Source organism: Oncorhynchus gorbuscha, linkage group LG15, assembly GCF_021184085.1.
Source record: "Oncorhynchus gorbuscha isolate QuinsamMale2020 ecotype Even-year linkage group LG15, OgorEven_v1.0, whole genome shotgun sequence".
In the NCBI taxonomy this organism is placed as follows: domain Eukaryota; kingdom Metazoa; phylum Chordata; class Actinopteri; order Salmoniformes; family Salmonidae; genus Oncorhynchus; species Oncorhynchus gorbuscha.
The window spans coordinates 62,383,014-62,399,986 of NC_060187.1; the positions used below are offsets into that span (position 1 = coordinate 62,383,014).

At 42.6% G+C, this 16,973-nt stretch overlaps 1 protein-coding gene across 1 annotated transcript; it reads left to right on the forward strand.

The window, feature by feature from the left end:
* The first annotated feature begins 95 nt into the window (after nt 1-95).
* On the forward strand, nt 96-16,689 carry LOC123997677 (collagen alpha-1(XXVIII) chain-like). Its single transcript, XM_046302143.1, has 36 exons — nt 96-540; nt 951-1,084; nt 6,313-6,881; nt 7,591-7,611; nt 7,704-7,763; nt 7,936-7,989; nt 8,130-8,174; nt 8,293-8,319; nt 8,412-8,456; nt 8,560-8,604; nt 9,452-9,505; nt 10,124-10,192; nt 10,283-10,351; nt 10,558-10,626; nt 10,767-10,835; nt 10,983-11,051; nt 11,179-11,247; nt 11,383-11,451; nt 11,535-11,606; nt 11,726-11,794; nt 11,884-11,955; nt 12,041-12,109; nt 12,236-12,304; nt 12,412-12,484; nt 12,584-12,651; nt 12,792-12,860; nt 13,023-13,091; nt 13,201-13,269; nt 13,427-13,507; nt 13,592-13,627; nt 13,714-13,750; nt 13,848-14,068; nt 14,337-14,670; nt 14,927-15,111; nt 15,450-15,720; nt 15,867-16,689. The coding sequence occupies exons 2-36, from the start codon at nt 958-960 to the stop codon at nt 16,037-16,039; spliced, it is 3,567 nt and encodes a 1,188-aa protein (XP_046158099.1). The 5' UTR covers nt 96-540; nt 951-957; the 3' UTR covers nt 16,040-16,689.
* Nucleotides 16,690-16,973: the final 284 nt, after the last annotated feature.

The window sequence follows — 16,973 nt, forward strand, 5'->3', positions numbered from 1 at the left end:
GTTGGGATTTGAATGTACAACATCCAAACAATCACAATGCAGAAAAGTTACAAACAGTTCTAAATGGCAAATAACGGGATTCAACGTAGACTGTGGGGAAAGTGAAATGTTAAAAGAAACCACAACGTGTTTTAACTTTTTATCCTCAGATTTTTACACCTCTATAGTCCTTAATTAAGCGTAATACGTTATAAGGAGTTCAGTCTTGTGTACACTGCCCAGAGCTACAGTATTACGCGCAATACTAAATCAAATTATATTGGTCACATACACGTCCTATGGGTGACTACAATTTATTCCGTGTCTGTGAGTCTGTAAAACTGTGAAATGTCATAAAGATACATGAAGATAATACATAGTGACGTGTAGCGCACAATAATCTACATTCTTGCAGACGAACCGAGCGCTGTCCTTCCCGAAGCGACATCGCACTTCACGTAGTGGGCTAGTCCGAACTGGTGATCAGGACGAGATGCTGCTTCCTAAACCACTCCAGATGATTATACAAAAACCGGCGTCTGTATTTAAATAAGAACTAAGGTAAGATGATCAAATCCACATTTTCAAATCAAATTACAACTTTCTACGTAGTTTGGCAATTATTTTCACTTGTGGAATGTAAAAGATGAAAAAATGATTACTTTACACTGATGACTTTGTTTTCTAGGCAAGAAAAAAAACATAAATGATGTGGCATGTTGTTTTAGTTGGTCTGTATAAACAGTTGACAACATTACAGGAATTCATAAAATACATTTATGTTGCCAGCTTCAGCCCATAGTTGATACAGTGACTCTGCAGATGGCTCATGTACTGTACATTGATTCTGTGCTCCAACAATTGGGGTGAGAATCAAGAATGTTCGTGATTGAGGAGGTGATCGCATCCACACCTGCCATATAGAATGATGTCACACTTGAATAAGACATGGTTTTTTTCTTTATGTTTAGGGTGTGAATGTTGAGAAAGGACAACATGGGGAAAGGAGTGGCTCTGTTCCTTCTACTGTTGGCACTTCTTCACGAGGCTATAGGCCAGAGAAGAAGAAAAGGAAAGTACAGTGTCCTCAGAGATGGAGAAAATGGTAAATGACGTCCACATGTTAGTGATGATGGTCAGTCACTGTGGCTTACCCTTTATTATTTTTATCTATATGACTACATTACTTCTGAAATACCCCGTGCATGATAAAGGGGGGCTGAATTGACCGATTTAGCCTCGGTTTCAATTCTCCTCATTAGGAAATGCGACTGAGAACAGTTAACCATCGTTCCGTGTCATACCCTTTTTTTCCTAAATTATCTCGCAAATCTTAGTTTTGGACTGACTTAATAACGAAAATGAATGAAAATAAATGTTTCTGACTCATATCGATGGCACATAGGCCGTTTTCAAGAGGAACAATAGCTTATTACATTCAGTTGCTCTTTAAGGTGTTTCTGTCTTTTCTAAAAAAGGGTGCACAATCTGCTGGAGAAGTCAAACAACGTTCTCAGCCAACAGGAAGATTTTAATTTATCAATGTCTAAATGTCTAAATCTTTGTAACAGTGATTTACTCTAAGTAGTACAGTGCATTCGGAAAGTATTCAGACCCGTTGACATTTTCCAAAATGTTGTTTGTTACAGCTTTATTCTAAAATTGTTTAAAAAAAGGTTTCTTCTAATAAATCTACACATAATACCCCACGATGACAAAGCAAAAATACGTTTTTAGATTTTTTTGCAAATGTATATAAAAAAATTAACTGAAATATACATTTACATAATCAGACACTTTACTCAGTACTTTGTTGAAGCACCTTTGGCAACAATTACAGCCTTAAGTCTTCTTGGGTCTGACGCTACAAGCTTGGCACACCTGTATTTGGGGAGTTTCTCCCATTCTTCTCTGCAGGTCCTCTCAAGCTCTGTCAGGTTGGATGTGGAGCGTTGCTGCAAAGCTATTTTCAGGTCTCTCCAGAGATGTTCAATCAGGTTCAAGTCCGGGCTCTGGCTGGGCCACTCAAGGACATTCAGAGACTTGTCCCAAAACCACTCCTGCGTTATCTTGGCTGTGTGCTTAGGGTCGTTGTCCTGTTGGAAGGTGAAGCTTCATCCCAGTCTGAGGTCCTGAGCGCTCTGGAGCAGGTTTTCATCAAGGATCTCTCTGTACTTTGCTCAGTTCATCTTTCCCCCGATCCTTAGTAGTCTCCCAGTCCCTGCCGCTGAAAAACATCTCCACAGCATGATGCTGAAATCACCATGCTTCACTGTAGGGATGGTGCCAGGTTTCCTCCAGATGTGACGCTTGGCATTCAGGGCAAAGAGTTCAATCTTGGTTTCATTAGACCAGATAATCTTGTTTCTCATGGTCTGAGATTCTTTAGGTGCCTTTGGGCAAACTCCAGGTGTGCTGTCATGTGTCTTTTACTGAGGAGTAGCTTCCTTCTGGCCACTCTACCATAACGACCTGATTGGTGGAGTGCTGCAGAGATGGTTGTCTTTCTGGAAGGTTCTCCCATCCTCACAGAGGAACTCTGTAGCTCTGTCAGAGTGACCATCGGGTTCTTGGTCACCTCGCTTACCAAGGCCCTTCTCCCCCGATTGCGCGGTTTGACCGGGCACCAACTGTAGGAAGTGTCTTGGTGGTTCCAAACTTCTTCCATTTAAGAGTCATGGAAGCCACTGTGTTCTTCGGGACCTTCAGTGCTGCAGAAATGTTTTGGTACCCTTCCCCAGATATGTGCCTCGACACAATCCTGTCTCGGAGCGCTATGGACAATTACTTCGACCTCATGGCTTGGTTTTTGCTCTGACATGCACCGTCAACTGTGGGACCTTAAATAGACAGGTGTGGGCCTATCCAAATCATGTCCAATCAATTTAATGTACCACAGGTGGACTCCAATCAAGTTGTGGAATGGCAACAGGATGCACCTGAGCTCACTTTCGAGTCTCATAGCAAAGGGCCTTAATACTTATGTAAATAAGTTATTTCTGTTTTTGCTTTGTCATTATGGAGTATTGTGTGTAGATTGATGAAAATATATATTTTTAAATCCATTTTAGAATAAGGCTGTAATGTAGAAAATTTTGAAAAAGTCAAGGGGTCTGAATACTTTCCGAATGCCCTGCATACTGAACAAAAATATAAAGGCAACATGCAACAATTTCAAAGATAAGGAAATCAGTCAATTGAAAAAACATTTCCTCCGCATAGAGATGATCAGGCTTTTGATTGTGGCCTGTGGAATGTTGTCCTACTCCTCTTCAATGGCTGTGCGAAGTTGTTGGATATTGGTAGGAACTGGAACACGCTGTCGTACACGTCCATCCAGAGCATCCCAAACATGCTCAATGGGTGACATGTCTGGTGAGGCCATGCAGGCCATGGAAGAAGTGTGACATTTTCAGCTTCCAGGAATTGTGTACAGATCCTTGCAACATAGGGCCGTGCATTATGATGCTGAAATATGATGTGATGGCAGCAGATGAATGGCATGACAATGGGCCTCAGGATCTCGTCACGGTATCTCTGTGCATTCAAATTGCCAGCAATAAAATGATTTGTGTTCATTGTCCATAGCTTAGGCCTGCCCATACCATAACCCCATCACCACCCATGGGGCACTCTGTTCACAATGTTGTGTCATGACGTTGGCCTCTTTGGGTATAGCAACCCCATCCCCCTCTCCCTTGCCTCCTTCAACTAGGCTGCTGTGGTCAGAGGTCGTAAATTCCTGAGAAGACCCTGCCACATGGCCACACAGTATAGAGAGAGTAGATTTTCATGGAGGACAAAGGAAATCCACAAATTTCATGTTCTGGAGAAAGTATAAAAGATCGGTGAAGAATCCAGCTATGAACTGGTCCGTTTGTCACAACTTGGGTATGCTCATGGGAGACGGGTGTGACCACATTACCATAACACTGTTTATATAATAGCCTCAGATGTGAGGTTTACATCTAATTATTTTATAAGATGAATGAGTGAGTATGAAATTGTTTACACAAATTTACAATGTGATTTTGGACTGGTTAATGAAGGAAAACTCAAAAGGGGATTGGAGTTAACTAAATCAGTGGACCGCCCCTGAGCCCAATTAGTGGTCATGCGTCCTGGGACAGCCCTTTTCTGCCATTCTGAATAAAAAACCCACTCGAGTTTTCGATCAGCAGACCGAGCTTACCTCAATTACGAGATGGCTAAAGGTTGCAGACCATGTTTTTCTCCATTAGGAGGACAAAGGTGGTAGACCATTGCTGAATCTTTTAACCATACCACGTGGTTAAACTCTTAGACTATCGATACCGACAGAATAAGAACAAGTCTTTGATATTAATTACTAGTCTGCAGCTAGGAATTCGGTATCATTGAACGCGAAGAACGACACCCGCCGAAACATCCATTCTATAATGAAACGAACGAATGTCACTCTGAACTAACCACTATAACCACGAGAGAGAGAGGGAGAGAGACGGACAATTCTACAAAAGAAATTAACTTTTCACCAGCGATCAAGACGACACACTGAGCGTACATATATATATTGATTGCAATTGTTCCCAAATGAGTGAGCGTTCATGGGTAAAGGATTAGCATTTCAATTGTTATAATTATCACTCTGTAGTGACTTCTTAGTCGACTCCCACTTCCCCTTTTTCTAACAAGCCGCCATGCCGATTTAGCCCACTAGGGCACATTCTCCTATCATTTCATGTAACCACATTTACCTTGTTTGTTTGTTTGTTTATGCATTTCTGTGAATTACTTAGTTAGTAATAAATAAATGATTTTAAGACAATTGATGTATGGATGACTCATAGTGAAGACTGGGTTCGTGCAGATAACCAACAATTTACGACGTTTGGAATGAGAATAACATGAGGTAATGTAAATAAATCATTAATTCGAAGACTAATTGATCAGATAAAATATCTGAAAAGTTATTTTAGGAAATGGTAACTTTATAATTTGAATATTTTTCCTTGGTGCCCCGACTTCCTAGTAATTACGGTTACATGATTAATCAGTCTAATCCCGTAATAACTAATTACAGAGAATCTTTGATAAAAAACTATAAATCTTCAGTTAATGATAGTAAAGACATGACAGTTGACATCAGCAAACTGCTTGCCCACCCGACGCCATACACATTGTCTGGGGTTGTAAGGCTGGTTGGACGTACTGACAAATTTCTAAAACTATGTTGGAGGAGTTTCATGAGGTGGAATAAAATATATTCCATGCGCACAAAAGGCTTATTTCTATAAAATGTTGTGCACAAATGTGTTTACATCCCTGTTAGTGAGAATTTAAAAGTGGCCAAGATAATCCCTCCACCTGACAGGTGTGGAATATCAAGAAGCTGATTAAACAGCATGATCATTGCACAGGTGCACCTTGTGCTGTAATAACGCGTTTTGTATGGAAAAACCCATTCTGATTGACTGGGCCTGGCTCCCCAGTGGGTGGGCCTATGCCCTCCCAGGCCCACCCATGGCTGCGCCCCTGCCCAGTCATGTGAAATCATTGGTGAAAAGTACCCAATTGTCATACTTGTAAGAGTATAGATACCTTAATAGAAAGTTACTCAAGTAAAAGTAAAAGTCACCCAGTAAAATACTACTTGAGTAAGTCTAAAAGTATTTGGTTCTAAATATACTTAAGTATCAAAAGTAAATGTGATTGCTAAAATATACTTCAGTATAAAAAGTAAAAATATAAATCATTTCAAATTCCTTCTATTAAGCAAAGCATGCGGCACCATTTTCTTGTTTAAAAAATGGATGGATGGCCAGGGGCACACTTCAACATTCAGAAATATTTGACAAAAGATGCATTTGTGTTTAGTGAGTCTGCCAGATCAGAGGCAGAAGGAATGACCATGTGTTGTCTTGATAAGTGTGTGAATTGGACAATTTTCCTGTCCTGCTAAGCATTCAAAATGTAACAAGTACTTTTGGGTGTCAGGGAAAATGTATTGAGTAAAAAGTACATTATTTTCTTTAGGATTGTAGTGAAGTAAAAGTAAAAGTAGTCAAAAATATAAATAGTTGAGTACAGATACTCAAAAAAACTAAGTAGTACTTTAAAGTATTTTTACATAAGTACTTTACACCACTGTATGAAATTCATAAATTAGAGCCTAATTTATTCATTTTTATTGACTGATTTCCTTATGGACTGTAACTCAGCAAAAATATTAGACATTGTTGCATGTTGCATTTATATTTTTGTTCAGTATAAATGTTCATTTGCTTTTGACATTTGCCTGAAGTTTATCCAATCGATCTCCGCGTGAAACACATGTATGCATCCCTCTCCCAGACATGACAACATGCTCCATGGAGGTGGCCTTTATTCTGGACAGTTCAGAGGGCGCCAAGACCTTCCTGTTCGAGAAGCAGAAGTCCTTTGTTCTGCAATTCAGCACTCGTCTCACCATGCTCCAGGTGTCTGGATGGACCCTGAAGCTGAGGATGGCTGCTCTCCAGTACAGCAGCTCTGTGTCTGTAGAGCACAGCTTCACTGCCTGGCAGGACCTGGATGTGTTCCACAGCAGAGTCAGCTCCATGGCCTACATTGGCCATGGCACCTACTCCACCTACGCCATCACCAACGCCACGCAGCTCTTCACCCAGGAGACCAAGGAGGACAGCGTCAGGGTGGCGGTGCTCATGACCGACGGTGCCGATCATCCGAGGAACCCTGATGTGATCGGAGCAGCGGCGGATGCTAAGGGTAGTGGCGTGAAGCTCATTGCTATAGGGTTGTCGGACCTGGCCCGCCAGAGCCAGAACAGTGCCAAACTCCGGGCTATCGCCAGCACACCGGCCAAGCAATTCGTCCACAGTCTCACTGACCCCCAGCTAGAGGAGAAGTTACTGAAAGAGTTGGTGAGTGTTCTGTTATCAAAGTCACCCTACACTAAGGTTGAAGATGATTGGTATGCTTAACCAGGCCAGCACGGTATGGTTTGGGATCATTAGTTTTCAGTGTGAAAAGGGTATGATAGTACCTTCCACACTGCCTTTTCTATATGAGTATGAGAACTTCACAGCTTTTTCCAGAGGTTTGTGAGGGTACAAAGTGAGGGTAACTAAGTTAGTTGACACACAACATCACTGTCCAACAGTACTGAGCTCCTCTAATAAACTTGTCTTGTTATCATGTCTGTGTCCTAAGCGGGGGCTCAAACCTCAATGGCAGAATTGTTCCTGTGTGGGGAATTCTTCCCCTAATATGCATTTTCCATAAACACAGATATTTGTCTATAGTCTAAATGAGATCAAGACCTGTCTATGGGCAAATAGTAGCATAAATTATACATTTTCCAAAAATCATCATCGTTTTTCTAATTCATAGTCATTAGCGGAGGTTTAAAAGAGAACAGCTTTATTAAGCAAAACGGACAGGAAGTGATCTAGCTCTGTACCCCCTGTTGTTTTATTCTTCCTTAGAACAATGTCTTGACCATCTGTACCATTGTTCATGTACAGTACGGCTTGCTCAGGTACAATACAATGTTCAGTCAATAGTGGTACTTTTGGAATTGTTTCTAGGTAAAAATCTCACACAATCGTCTTGTATTTTCTTCCCATCCAGGGTGCAATAGCGCTTGAGGCAGTAAGTACTTTAAAACAATAAACACTACAATGCCACTGGAAGTAGCAGGTGGAGTGATAAGACTGATTTTTGTATTCTTTTCATTGTATCAGTGTCCACAGGCTGAAGTGTGTTTGTGTGAAAGAGGGGAGAGAGGCCCTCCTGGAAACCCAGTGAGTACACTAGACGTTTTTTCAACAGAACATCTAGGTCTACAGTAAGGATTATGCAGTAACCCAGTATGACTGACGCACCACACACAAAAAAAAAAAAAACATTGTAAGAAATACAGAATACTATCATTCGAGAATGACTCCATATACTAACTTATTGTGTGTCGTCAAGGGTACAAAAGGAGATCCAGGATATGAAGGAGCATCTGGCCCAAAAGGATCAAGGGTAAGTAGTAAAAACATAGTGATTTTCACTATTTTAACGACCTCAGTGATCTACATACAATCCTGATCTCAATGATCTCAACACTGATCTCAACTGATCTCAATGATCTCCTGATCTCAACACTGTCTCAATTCTACAAGGGAGAACCTGGAGTCGGTGGCCGACCAGGAAGTGACGGTCTTGAGGTATACTATGTATTTCTTTATTCTGTCATTATTAACATCCATCTAACCGCCACATTTCCATAGTTGACTGAGATACCTTCAGTACTGGGTGTTGAACACTGTTGTTCTTACTTCACAGGGCAGTCCTGGTTATAAAGGTGACAAGGTGGGACATCTGCTTTCAAGACATTTCAGAATACAACTGTCTTGCTTAAAAGTGTTTTGCCAATGATTGGTTGAACCCGTGCTGCATTTCAGGGGGAGATAGGAGACTGTGGCACCCCTGGGGGAAAAGGAGATGAAGTAAGTACAATGATTAATGTGCCAGTTTGGTTCAATCAACATTGTGATCTATTCTACAATATGTGTGCCAACGGAAGCATGATGTCATCTTGTCATCTTACAGGGCCCTGGAGGACCTCCTGGCCCACGGGGACCTAGAGGAGACCAGGTATAATGTAACGTTGTTGTTTTTATTGGAACACAACTCCTTCAACACATTAACACATCGTTTTAGGACCTTGTCTTAATCATGAATGTATATGATACAGTATGTTCATCTGAAATAGGTGAATTGATTCTCAATGAATGAATCACTTTAGAGCAAGGGCTGAGTACTTCTTTCACTGAGATGTTTGATGACAGGGTGAAAATGAGTACAGGCATTGAGAACAGACGACATCCAAGTCAGTCAGAGACATCCCTTATTCCCTTTCATTCTCAAATATGGATAATGGAAGTTGAGTTTTGTCGTTTTCCCACCCATGCACTTATGGAATGTGAATTTTGGATTATGCCTAATCCCAATGCTAATGTGAGTATCTAAAGCAGTGAATCCAGGCTTGCAGGATATTATTCTTTTCCAGGAGCAGACTTTGTGTCGTAGGATTAGCTGCTAGGACAGGGTTGCCAGTACAGTGGCACTGTTCCTCCTCACTATCAGCCCCTCGTCTGGCATGGTATCAGTGATAGTGTTGTTTTGACACCAGGCCCTGACAATGGAACGAAACTCCTGCTCTGTTCTGTATAGTTCCGTGCATTTGTATTGCAGTAGTTCAATTGTAAGAATTGACTACAAACTGGTACATTGTAAAATGTATGATTTGGCAGATATCAGGGATGAGTTAGATTTTCTGGGCTATCAATTCTATACAAACAGTAGCTACATACTGTACAGTGAGAAAAAAGGCTGTTGTAGTATTAGGATACTACAATGGAACCAGTGCATTATATAAATCAACTTCATTGTTCTTTTATTCATTAAGGCCATTTGTGGATTTTTTTTGTTTCTTCCACAGGGTGTTAATGGACCACCCGGGGACCAGGGTCCGGAGGGCCAAACAGGACCTAAAGTAGGCACGCTGATTCTCAGCCACTGACATTCAAGGGGGCTAGGAAATAAGCCAATTACATTCATGGGTGCTACTGTATGACACTTTCGTACATGGAAACACATTTTCACACAGCATCTCTATTGTCAAAGTGTGTTGCTTGGCCAGAGAAGCCATGAGAGCCGAGTTGACCTTGCTGTCCGTTTCTATTTATATACCGATCCTTCACTTTCTGTCACACATTGACCAGACCTCTCAAACAAGGAAGGCCTTGGAATCAAGAGTGATTTAGAGCCACTTAGCTATTTAGCAATAAAAAATATAAAAAAAATCTGACATAATCAAGAACATAATGTATAGCAGAAACAAGTGACTGCTGTATTCTTCGTAAATGCCATTCTGAGATGCGTTATTGAATCCCATGAAGATCCTTTGTCTGCATTTTATTGCCATTTTCCATCCTCGTAGACTTCTGTTGGAATGGATAGAGTTCCTCTGTGGAGAAGCACCGGGGAAGGGTTCTCTCTTACAGTATGAACTTGGAATAGAAGTGTTTTATGACTAACTTGTTGGTGGCGTGGGTTTCAAGTAGTAGGAGTTTTGACGCATTCACACAGTGATCGTACACCTCTAACACAGGGGGACCAAGGAACCACCGGTGCATCTGGACCAGCAGGTGACATTGGCATTGGGTTCCCAGGTCCAAAGGTAACCTAATAATAAGCATTATAGAGATTATGCTATACATTTACAGTTTATGTAAATAACCTAAATGTTGAAATGTGTCATTGTTCTCAGGGGGCCAAAGGAATTCAGGGAAGACCAGGAACCCTTGGTCCCATTGGAATTGGAGAGCCAGGACAGCCAGTAAGTATTACTGTAGATGCCAGCTTTGGATACCTAAACAGTGATCGCTATGGGAATGTTATACATGACCCTATCCTTCAAACCTCTGATTCATATGATCAGATTTGACAATGGTAACCTAAAAACTAAACTAAATGTTGCCATTTACTGGACAGTACATTTTAAAACTGTTTGAGGGTCAAAAATTAAGAAACGGTTTATTTCAGGGACCCCCAGGACTTGCTGGAGCACAGGGTAACCAGGGAGCAGTTGGGGAGGGGCTCCCTGGCTCAAAGGTGGGCAAATATTTAAGTGTCCAAGTATTATACTGTTAGGTATAACTCCTAAAGTCAGAATGAGGTCTGGTATAAGTACAACGGGCCATTAATATTTCTTTTTTTAAATCAATGTGGACTCAAGTATCTATTCTTTTCAGGGGGATCGAGGCCACGAGGGCCCCAGAGGTGAGCGTGGTCTCACTGGTGTTGGGGTCAAAGGTGATAAGGTAAAGCAAGTTTAAGACTATTGGACATTACTATGTTGAGGTCTTATGTTGGTCCGTATGATGATAAATGATCAACGATCCATTGAGAATGATCCCATATTCCTTCAGTGAAATGACATTTGATGGGAGGTCTTATGTTTCTCTCAGGGAAATCCTGGACAGCTTGGATCACAAGGACCGGTGGGAATGCCAGGGGCAGGAATTCAAGGAGAAAAGGTACATTCTGATTCAACTGCAGTCAGATCCTTCTGTATAATGTCAATTTGTCTATTCTCAAACATACTGTATACTCACACATACTTATACTCATATTCCTTTTCTTCTAATGTCCCCTTATTTTCAGGGGAACCAAGGGCCAGTTGGCCCTCCAGGCCCCAGAGGGAATCCAGGTGTGGGACTTATGGGCCAAAAGGTAAGGTTGAATGTCACATGATCAAAGGGAGTCTAATGTCAGGCAAAAACGGAAGTCTTAGATCTGAATGCAAGACGCAAACGTACAGTATATTCATTAGTAGATATGATGTCACATGTACTGTTTGTTCTACAGGGAAGCCAAGGCTTTTCAGGAGAGCCTGGAATCCCAGGGGAGAGCGGTGTTGGGGAGCCAGGACCTAAAGTAAGTCTGATGATTTAGTAAGACAGTATTTAAACCAGATGAAGTAAAACTGTGTTAATAGAGATTTGCAAATGTTCCTCTAGGGAGACCCAGGATCGGAGGGGTTACCTGGTATTCCGGGCCTCTCTGGAGAGGATGGAGACATAGGACAGAAGGTGGGCACAGTGTGCTGTGATGCAATGTCATTATCACTAGGACAGTACATCAATGACAGTCTGTCAACTGACAGTGTTCATTGTTTACAGTATTGTGTATTTATTTCACTTGGTATCAGGGTGACATTGGGTTACATGGGCCCAGGGGACCTGATGGGGCACCCGGAAAAGGTGTCCCTGGAGAAAAGGTAGAAATCAGTTATCTTAAAGCATTTTCACTATTTTAAAGAATGTATGGAAAAGATTGTCTGAAATCAAGCTGTGACTATTCTCTCAGGGGGACCGAGGGGAGCGGGGCTCCAGGGGCCAGCCAGGGGCAGTAGGGCCTGTGGGGCCAATGGGGGCCAAGGTAAGCACATGCACAACAGTCATGCTCAACACTACTGACCCAAAGCATGGTTGGTTCTGCTGTTATAAAATGTTTCCTGTTTCAGGGTGAACCCGGAAGTGCTGGACGAGCAGGTACAAACGGACCACCTGGGCGGGGGTTACCCGGTATCAAGGTATGTTCTGGTGAGAAGGAACATTGACAACACTGTTGGTTACTACTTTATTAGGATATTCAAGTGTTACCATATCTTAAGGATGACGTCAGTGTTCTATTTTATGTTGGGTTGTTTTGTTTCCAGGGGGACCCTGGTGCAGTAGGCCCACCAGGACATGTTGGTGAACCAGGAATAGGAATCACTGGACCGAAGGTCATTTGATGAAACTTCTTTCAGTTTGATTTGGGAGGTGCAAGTATTTCTCAAATGTCCAATGAACCACATAAGACCATTGGTGTGAAACCACTTTCACTTTTTAGGGTGAGAGAGGGCTACCAGGGCCCATTGGTCCACCTGGGCTTGAAGGGGAAGGCCTTCCTGGAACTCCAGTAAGTATCCCCATTTTCTCTAGTATTATGATCATACTCATTAATCTATGCTGACTATTCAGTATGTATACTGTATGAATGGATGTTCTGTCATGCTTATTAGGGACCCCTGGAGTACCAGGATTGACAGGTGAGATTGGACCAGAAGGAAAAGGTTTACCTGGTCCTAAGGTGAGTTTTCCGGTGTAATGAACTCTATTTAGGTCACAAAATAGGTCACAAAATAACCTTAACCCAATTATAGGGGCAACATAATGTGTTTGTTTTGGGATCTCTATGTGAGTATTTAACCTAAGGATCTTTCTGTTCAGGGAGACCGGGGAACTCCAGGCCCCACAGGACTAGCTGGAGCACCAGGAGTTGGGCTAATGGGCCCCAAGGTCATAAATCCTATTCAGACCAATAATAATCATTTTTACCAATGTGTAGGATGATAAATTAGCCATCATATGATTTGAGTATACAAGATATCAATGATTGAAGAAGATTAATAGGAACCATATGACTGGCGGAGCATCACGATGACATGATTCTCTCTGCAGGGGTCAGCTGGTCAGATTGGAGCACCGGGTCCCCAGGGACTGCCTGGAGAGGGCATTCAAGGACCAAAGGTACAGTTAAAGGACCGTTTAGTAAGCCATGTTAGGTCATGGTACAGCCAGGCATATACTAGTGCTGTGTTTCCACAGGTCAAAATGCTGAATTGATTTTCCCTGATAGGGGGAGTCAGGATTCCAGGGGATCCCGGGCCCCAGGGGGCCCCCAGGACAGGGTATTCAAGGGGATAAGGTAAGAACCGCCACACAAACAACATAACATGTAGCTTAATAAATATAGAGATATTATCCAATCTCTAATCTCGGCAGCCAGAACCAAATCCAGTCTCACAAATGGTCTTGACCTTTCCAAGTTATAGAAAAATGATCAAGTTTTGCTGTTCCTACAGGGAGAAAGGGGGTTTGTGGGTGAACGAGGCAGAAAGGGGGACAGGGGAGAGACTGGAGAGACAGGAACTGCTGGACCTTTGGTACTAGTCTTACTATAAATCTGGAAAAAGCATGGACATTATCAGATGTATATATTTGTTATTGAGTGACCTCCTGAATTACAGGGCAGACTGGGAGAAAAGGGGGAACCTGGCCTAACAGTAAGTATAGTCTGTTTTGTACACTGTACCGCCGTACTGTAGTATTACAATGACTAGACACTAAAGTGTTTTACCATCTGTTACAGAGAGAGGAGGTCATCAAACTGGTCAGATCTATATGTGGTTAGTGTGGTACTGTGGTAATTCACACACCAAGTACAACACCATACCTGTAATGGCTGCTGGCAGAGACTTTCAATGAATCTATCTCTTTCCCCAGGTTGTGGAGTGAAGTGCCGTGAGAGCCCACTGGAGTTGGTCTTTGTGATTGACAGCTCAGAGAGTGTGGGCCCTGACAACTTCAACGTGGTTAAGGACTTTGTGAACGCTCTGGTCGACCGTGCCTCCGTGAGCCGGGAGACCACTCGCGTCGGGGTGGTCCTCTACAGCCACATCGACATGGTGGTGGTCAGTCTGCACCAGCAAGCCAGCCGGGACCAGGTCAAGACTATCTCAGTTTTATTTTTCTCAAAACTTTATTGAATCCTCTGTAATGATAACATTCAATTCATATGACATAACAGTTCAATGCAAGTTGATTTTCTCTCAAGCGCCCAAAATGAAAAATCTTACTCTTTAGTACAGTAGCCTGGTCCCAGATCTGTTTGTGCTGTCTTGCCAACTCTTATGGTCATTGTGACATAAGACCTCACAAACAGATCTGGGACCAGGCTACATCAGAGATGTTATAAATATTTATCACCACCAGGTGAAAAAGGCGGTCCGCACTATGACCTACCTGGGCGAAGGCACTTTCACGGGCAGCGCCATCCATCAGGCCAACCAGGTGTTCCGGGCGGCCAGGCCCGGGGTGAGGAAAGTGGCCATAGTGATCACAGATGGACAGGCAGACGAGAGGGACTCTGTGAGGCTGGAGGAGGCAGTGAAAGAGGCCAATGGCAGTAACATTGAGACGTTTGTCATCGGGGTGGTGAACCAAAGTGATCCGCTGTACGAGGAGTTTAAGAAAGAGCTCCACCTCATGGCCTCTGACCCAGACAGGGAACACGTCTACCTGATTGATGACTTCAGGACACTTCCTAGTAAGCAGAAAGTACCTTTCACTATGATGTCCATTCTTACTGAAATTAATGTTCCCTGTAAGGAGCATCTTGTAAAGCCACAGTTATATTTGAATAGTTAATGTGGGCCTAAATACTTCTAAAGCCAGAGAAACACCAGTGGTGTTAAAATTATCCAAAGACAATTCAGTCCTAAATATCTGTACGTTTTACATAGCTGTGTCTTATTGCCTAGTCCCAATAATATTGGGGTACTGTCTTGTCTTGGCTCGTCCAGCCCTTGAGAGCAAGCTGCTGAGTCGGATCTGTGAGAGTGATGGCGGGGCCCAATTCAGCTCCATCCCTAGCTCCAGATACTCCCCCGGAACCCCTGGACAAGCCGGGATTGTCAGGGAAACCCCAGAGAGGACTGATACTGACACGCCCACTTTCAATGGAGACTTTAAAAAAACACATATGGTGGTGAGAATGACGACACTTCCACTTTACATAATGGTTCTGTCTTGATCAGAATAGGGCTGCATATTTACTGAGCTTTTCGGAGCTCACTAAGCTTTGCAGTACAATATATCATGTCATTTAGAATTAGGAGAACTCGCCATAACCAAATGATTGCTAAAAAGGATAGTGTCTGAACTTGAATTTCCGCTAAATCAGCCATGAATTGAGTGTGTGTTGTGTGTGTGCACATGTTCATTTGCAAATGCGTTCATACATGGATATGTGTGTCAAGATTTTGATTGCAATCACATACTATAGCAGATGTACAAAATATATATATCCATTTCTCTGTTAAACAGCCAGGTCCACCAGGAGAGTCAGACAGAGTCTTTACCCCACAGGGCCCCCAAACCGGGGACCGAGATAACTCAGAGACCTACAGGGTCCCATCCTTTGACAGGGAACCCTTCAAGCGCCTACCAGAGTTCCTTCTTCCATCAGAGATGAAGAACCCCTCCCACAGTGTGGTCATGACGGGCTCCCAGGCTCCCACCCAGAGGCCCCTTATCGTAAAGCTACCCGGGCTCCCCCCAACCTCTCCACCTGTGCCCCAGGATGCTTTAATACCGGGTGATTTGATTGATAGGATATAGCACTTTTCCAGAGCTCAAACTACTGTGTAGCCTTTGCTGATATTTCCTATTCTTGTCATTTCATAGAACGCTATAGAGTACAAGTAAAAGCAATGTCCCCCATTTTTCTTCCTTTTTCCCCAGATGAGAGATGTGGACAGACTCTGGACCCCGGGCCTTGCAGGAATTACTTTGTGAAGTGGTACTATGACACTACGGCTAATGCCTGTGCCCAGTTCTGGTTCGGAGGCTGTCAGGGAAACCAAAACCGATTTGAGTCGGAGAAGAGTTGCAAAAAAACCTGTGTTAAGGTCTAACATACACACAGTTGTTGACTTGTTTTGAATGCTTACAAATCTACTTGACTGTATTGATAAGACATGATACATTTGGGTCAAAGGTGGGTCAATTTCAATATCAGTGCCTTATTTCTTCACCAATACTTTGACATGGGGATAGAAATGGATAGAACAAAGAGAGTATTAGGTGATGTTGGGACCAAATGTTCGATCACGGTTATTTTGGATTCGTATTCCCTCGTCTTGGAACTGTTGGTGGTAACATGGCACCAATTCAATTTAACTTGAATTAAATTGAATGTATCCCCTCAGGGGCAATAAGCTATTTATATAACTCTGTATATGTGTGTCTTTGTTTTAACATAAGCTCCCTCATTTCTTGGAGGTAACTAACTGTAAGTTGAATGAGACTTAGGGCTCAGTATACAGTGAGGGAACCATCCATTTATTCATGTTCAAGATGGAGTAATAAGGGCAGTGCGAACCGTTTTGGTTTCCAAAAACACCGTTGAACACTAAATGGTAATGTTACAAATGTGGCAGAAGTTCATAACACTAACCTTTATCTCTGATTAACTTTCCTATAAGTAACTAATTTGTATGAAAACTGACTGCTGGATATTATTGTTTATAACACTGCACAATTTCATTAAAGTTCATTAAATGAACAAAGAGAATGTCGTTCATTTGAACATCCAGATATATTTGAACATTTGGTGCAATATTACACTGTTTAATGCATCCGTGTGTCACGACTCCGACCGAAGGACACTCCCCTTCCCGTTCGGGTGGCGCTCGGCGGTCGTCGTCGCCGGCCTACTAGCTGCTACTGATGATTTCCTCCCCCTCCTTATGTGTTGATTGAGTGCACCTGTTTTGAATTAGGTAGTAAGGCTTTATTAGTCAGCCGGCCCGCAGGGTTCCTTGTGCGGGATTAATTATTGTGATCGTC

Excerpts from the sequence above, each read along its gene's own strand:
- LOC123997677 (XM_046302143.1), top strand. The coding sequence starts at position 958 with ATGTTGAGAAAGGACAACATGGGGAAAGGAGTGGCTCTGTTCCTTCTA. Across the intron at positions 8,605-9,451 it reads GGGGACCTAGAGGAGACCAG|GGTGTTAATGGACCACCCGG; the intron begins GTATAATGTAAC and ends TTTCTTCCACAG. Across the intron at positions 12,861-13,022 it reads TTGGGCTAATGGGCCCCAAG|GGGTCAGCTGGTCAGATTGG; the intron begins GTCATAAATCCT and ends TTCTCTCTGCAG.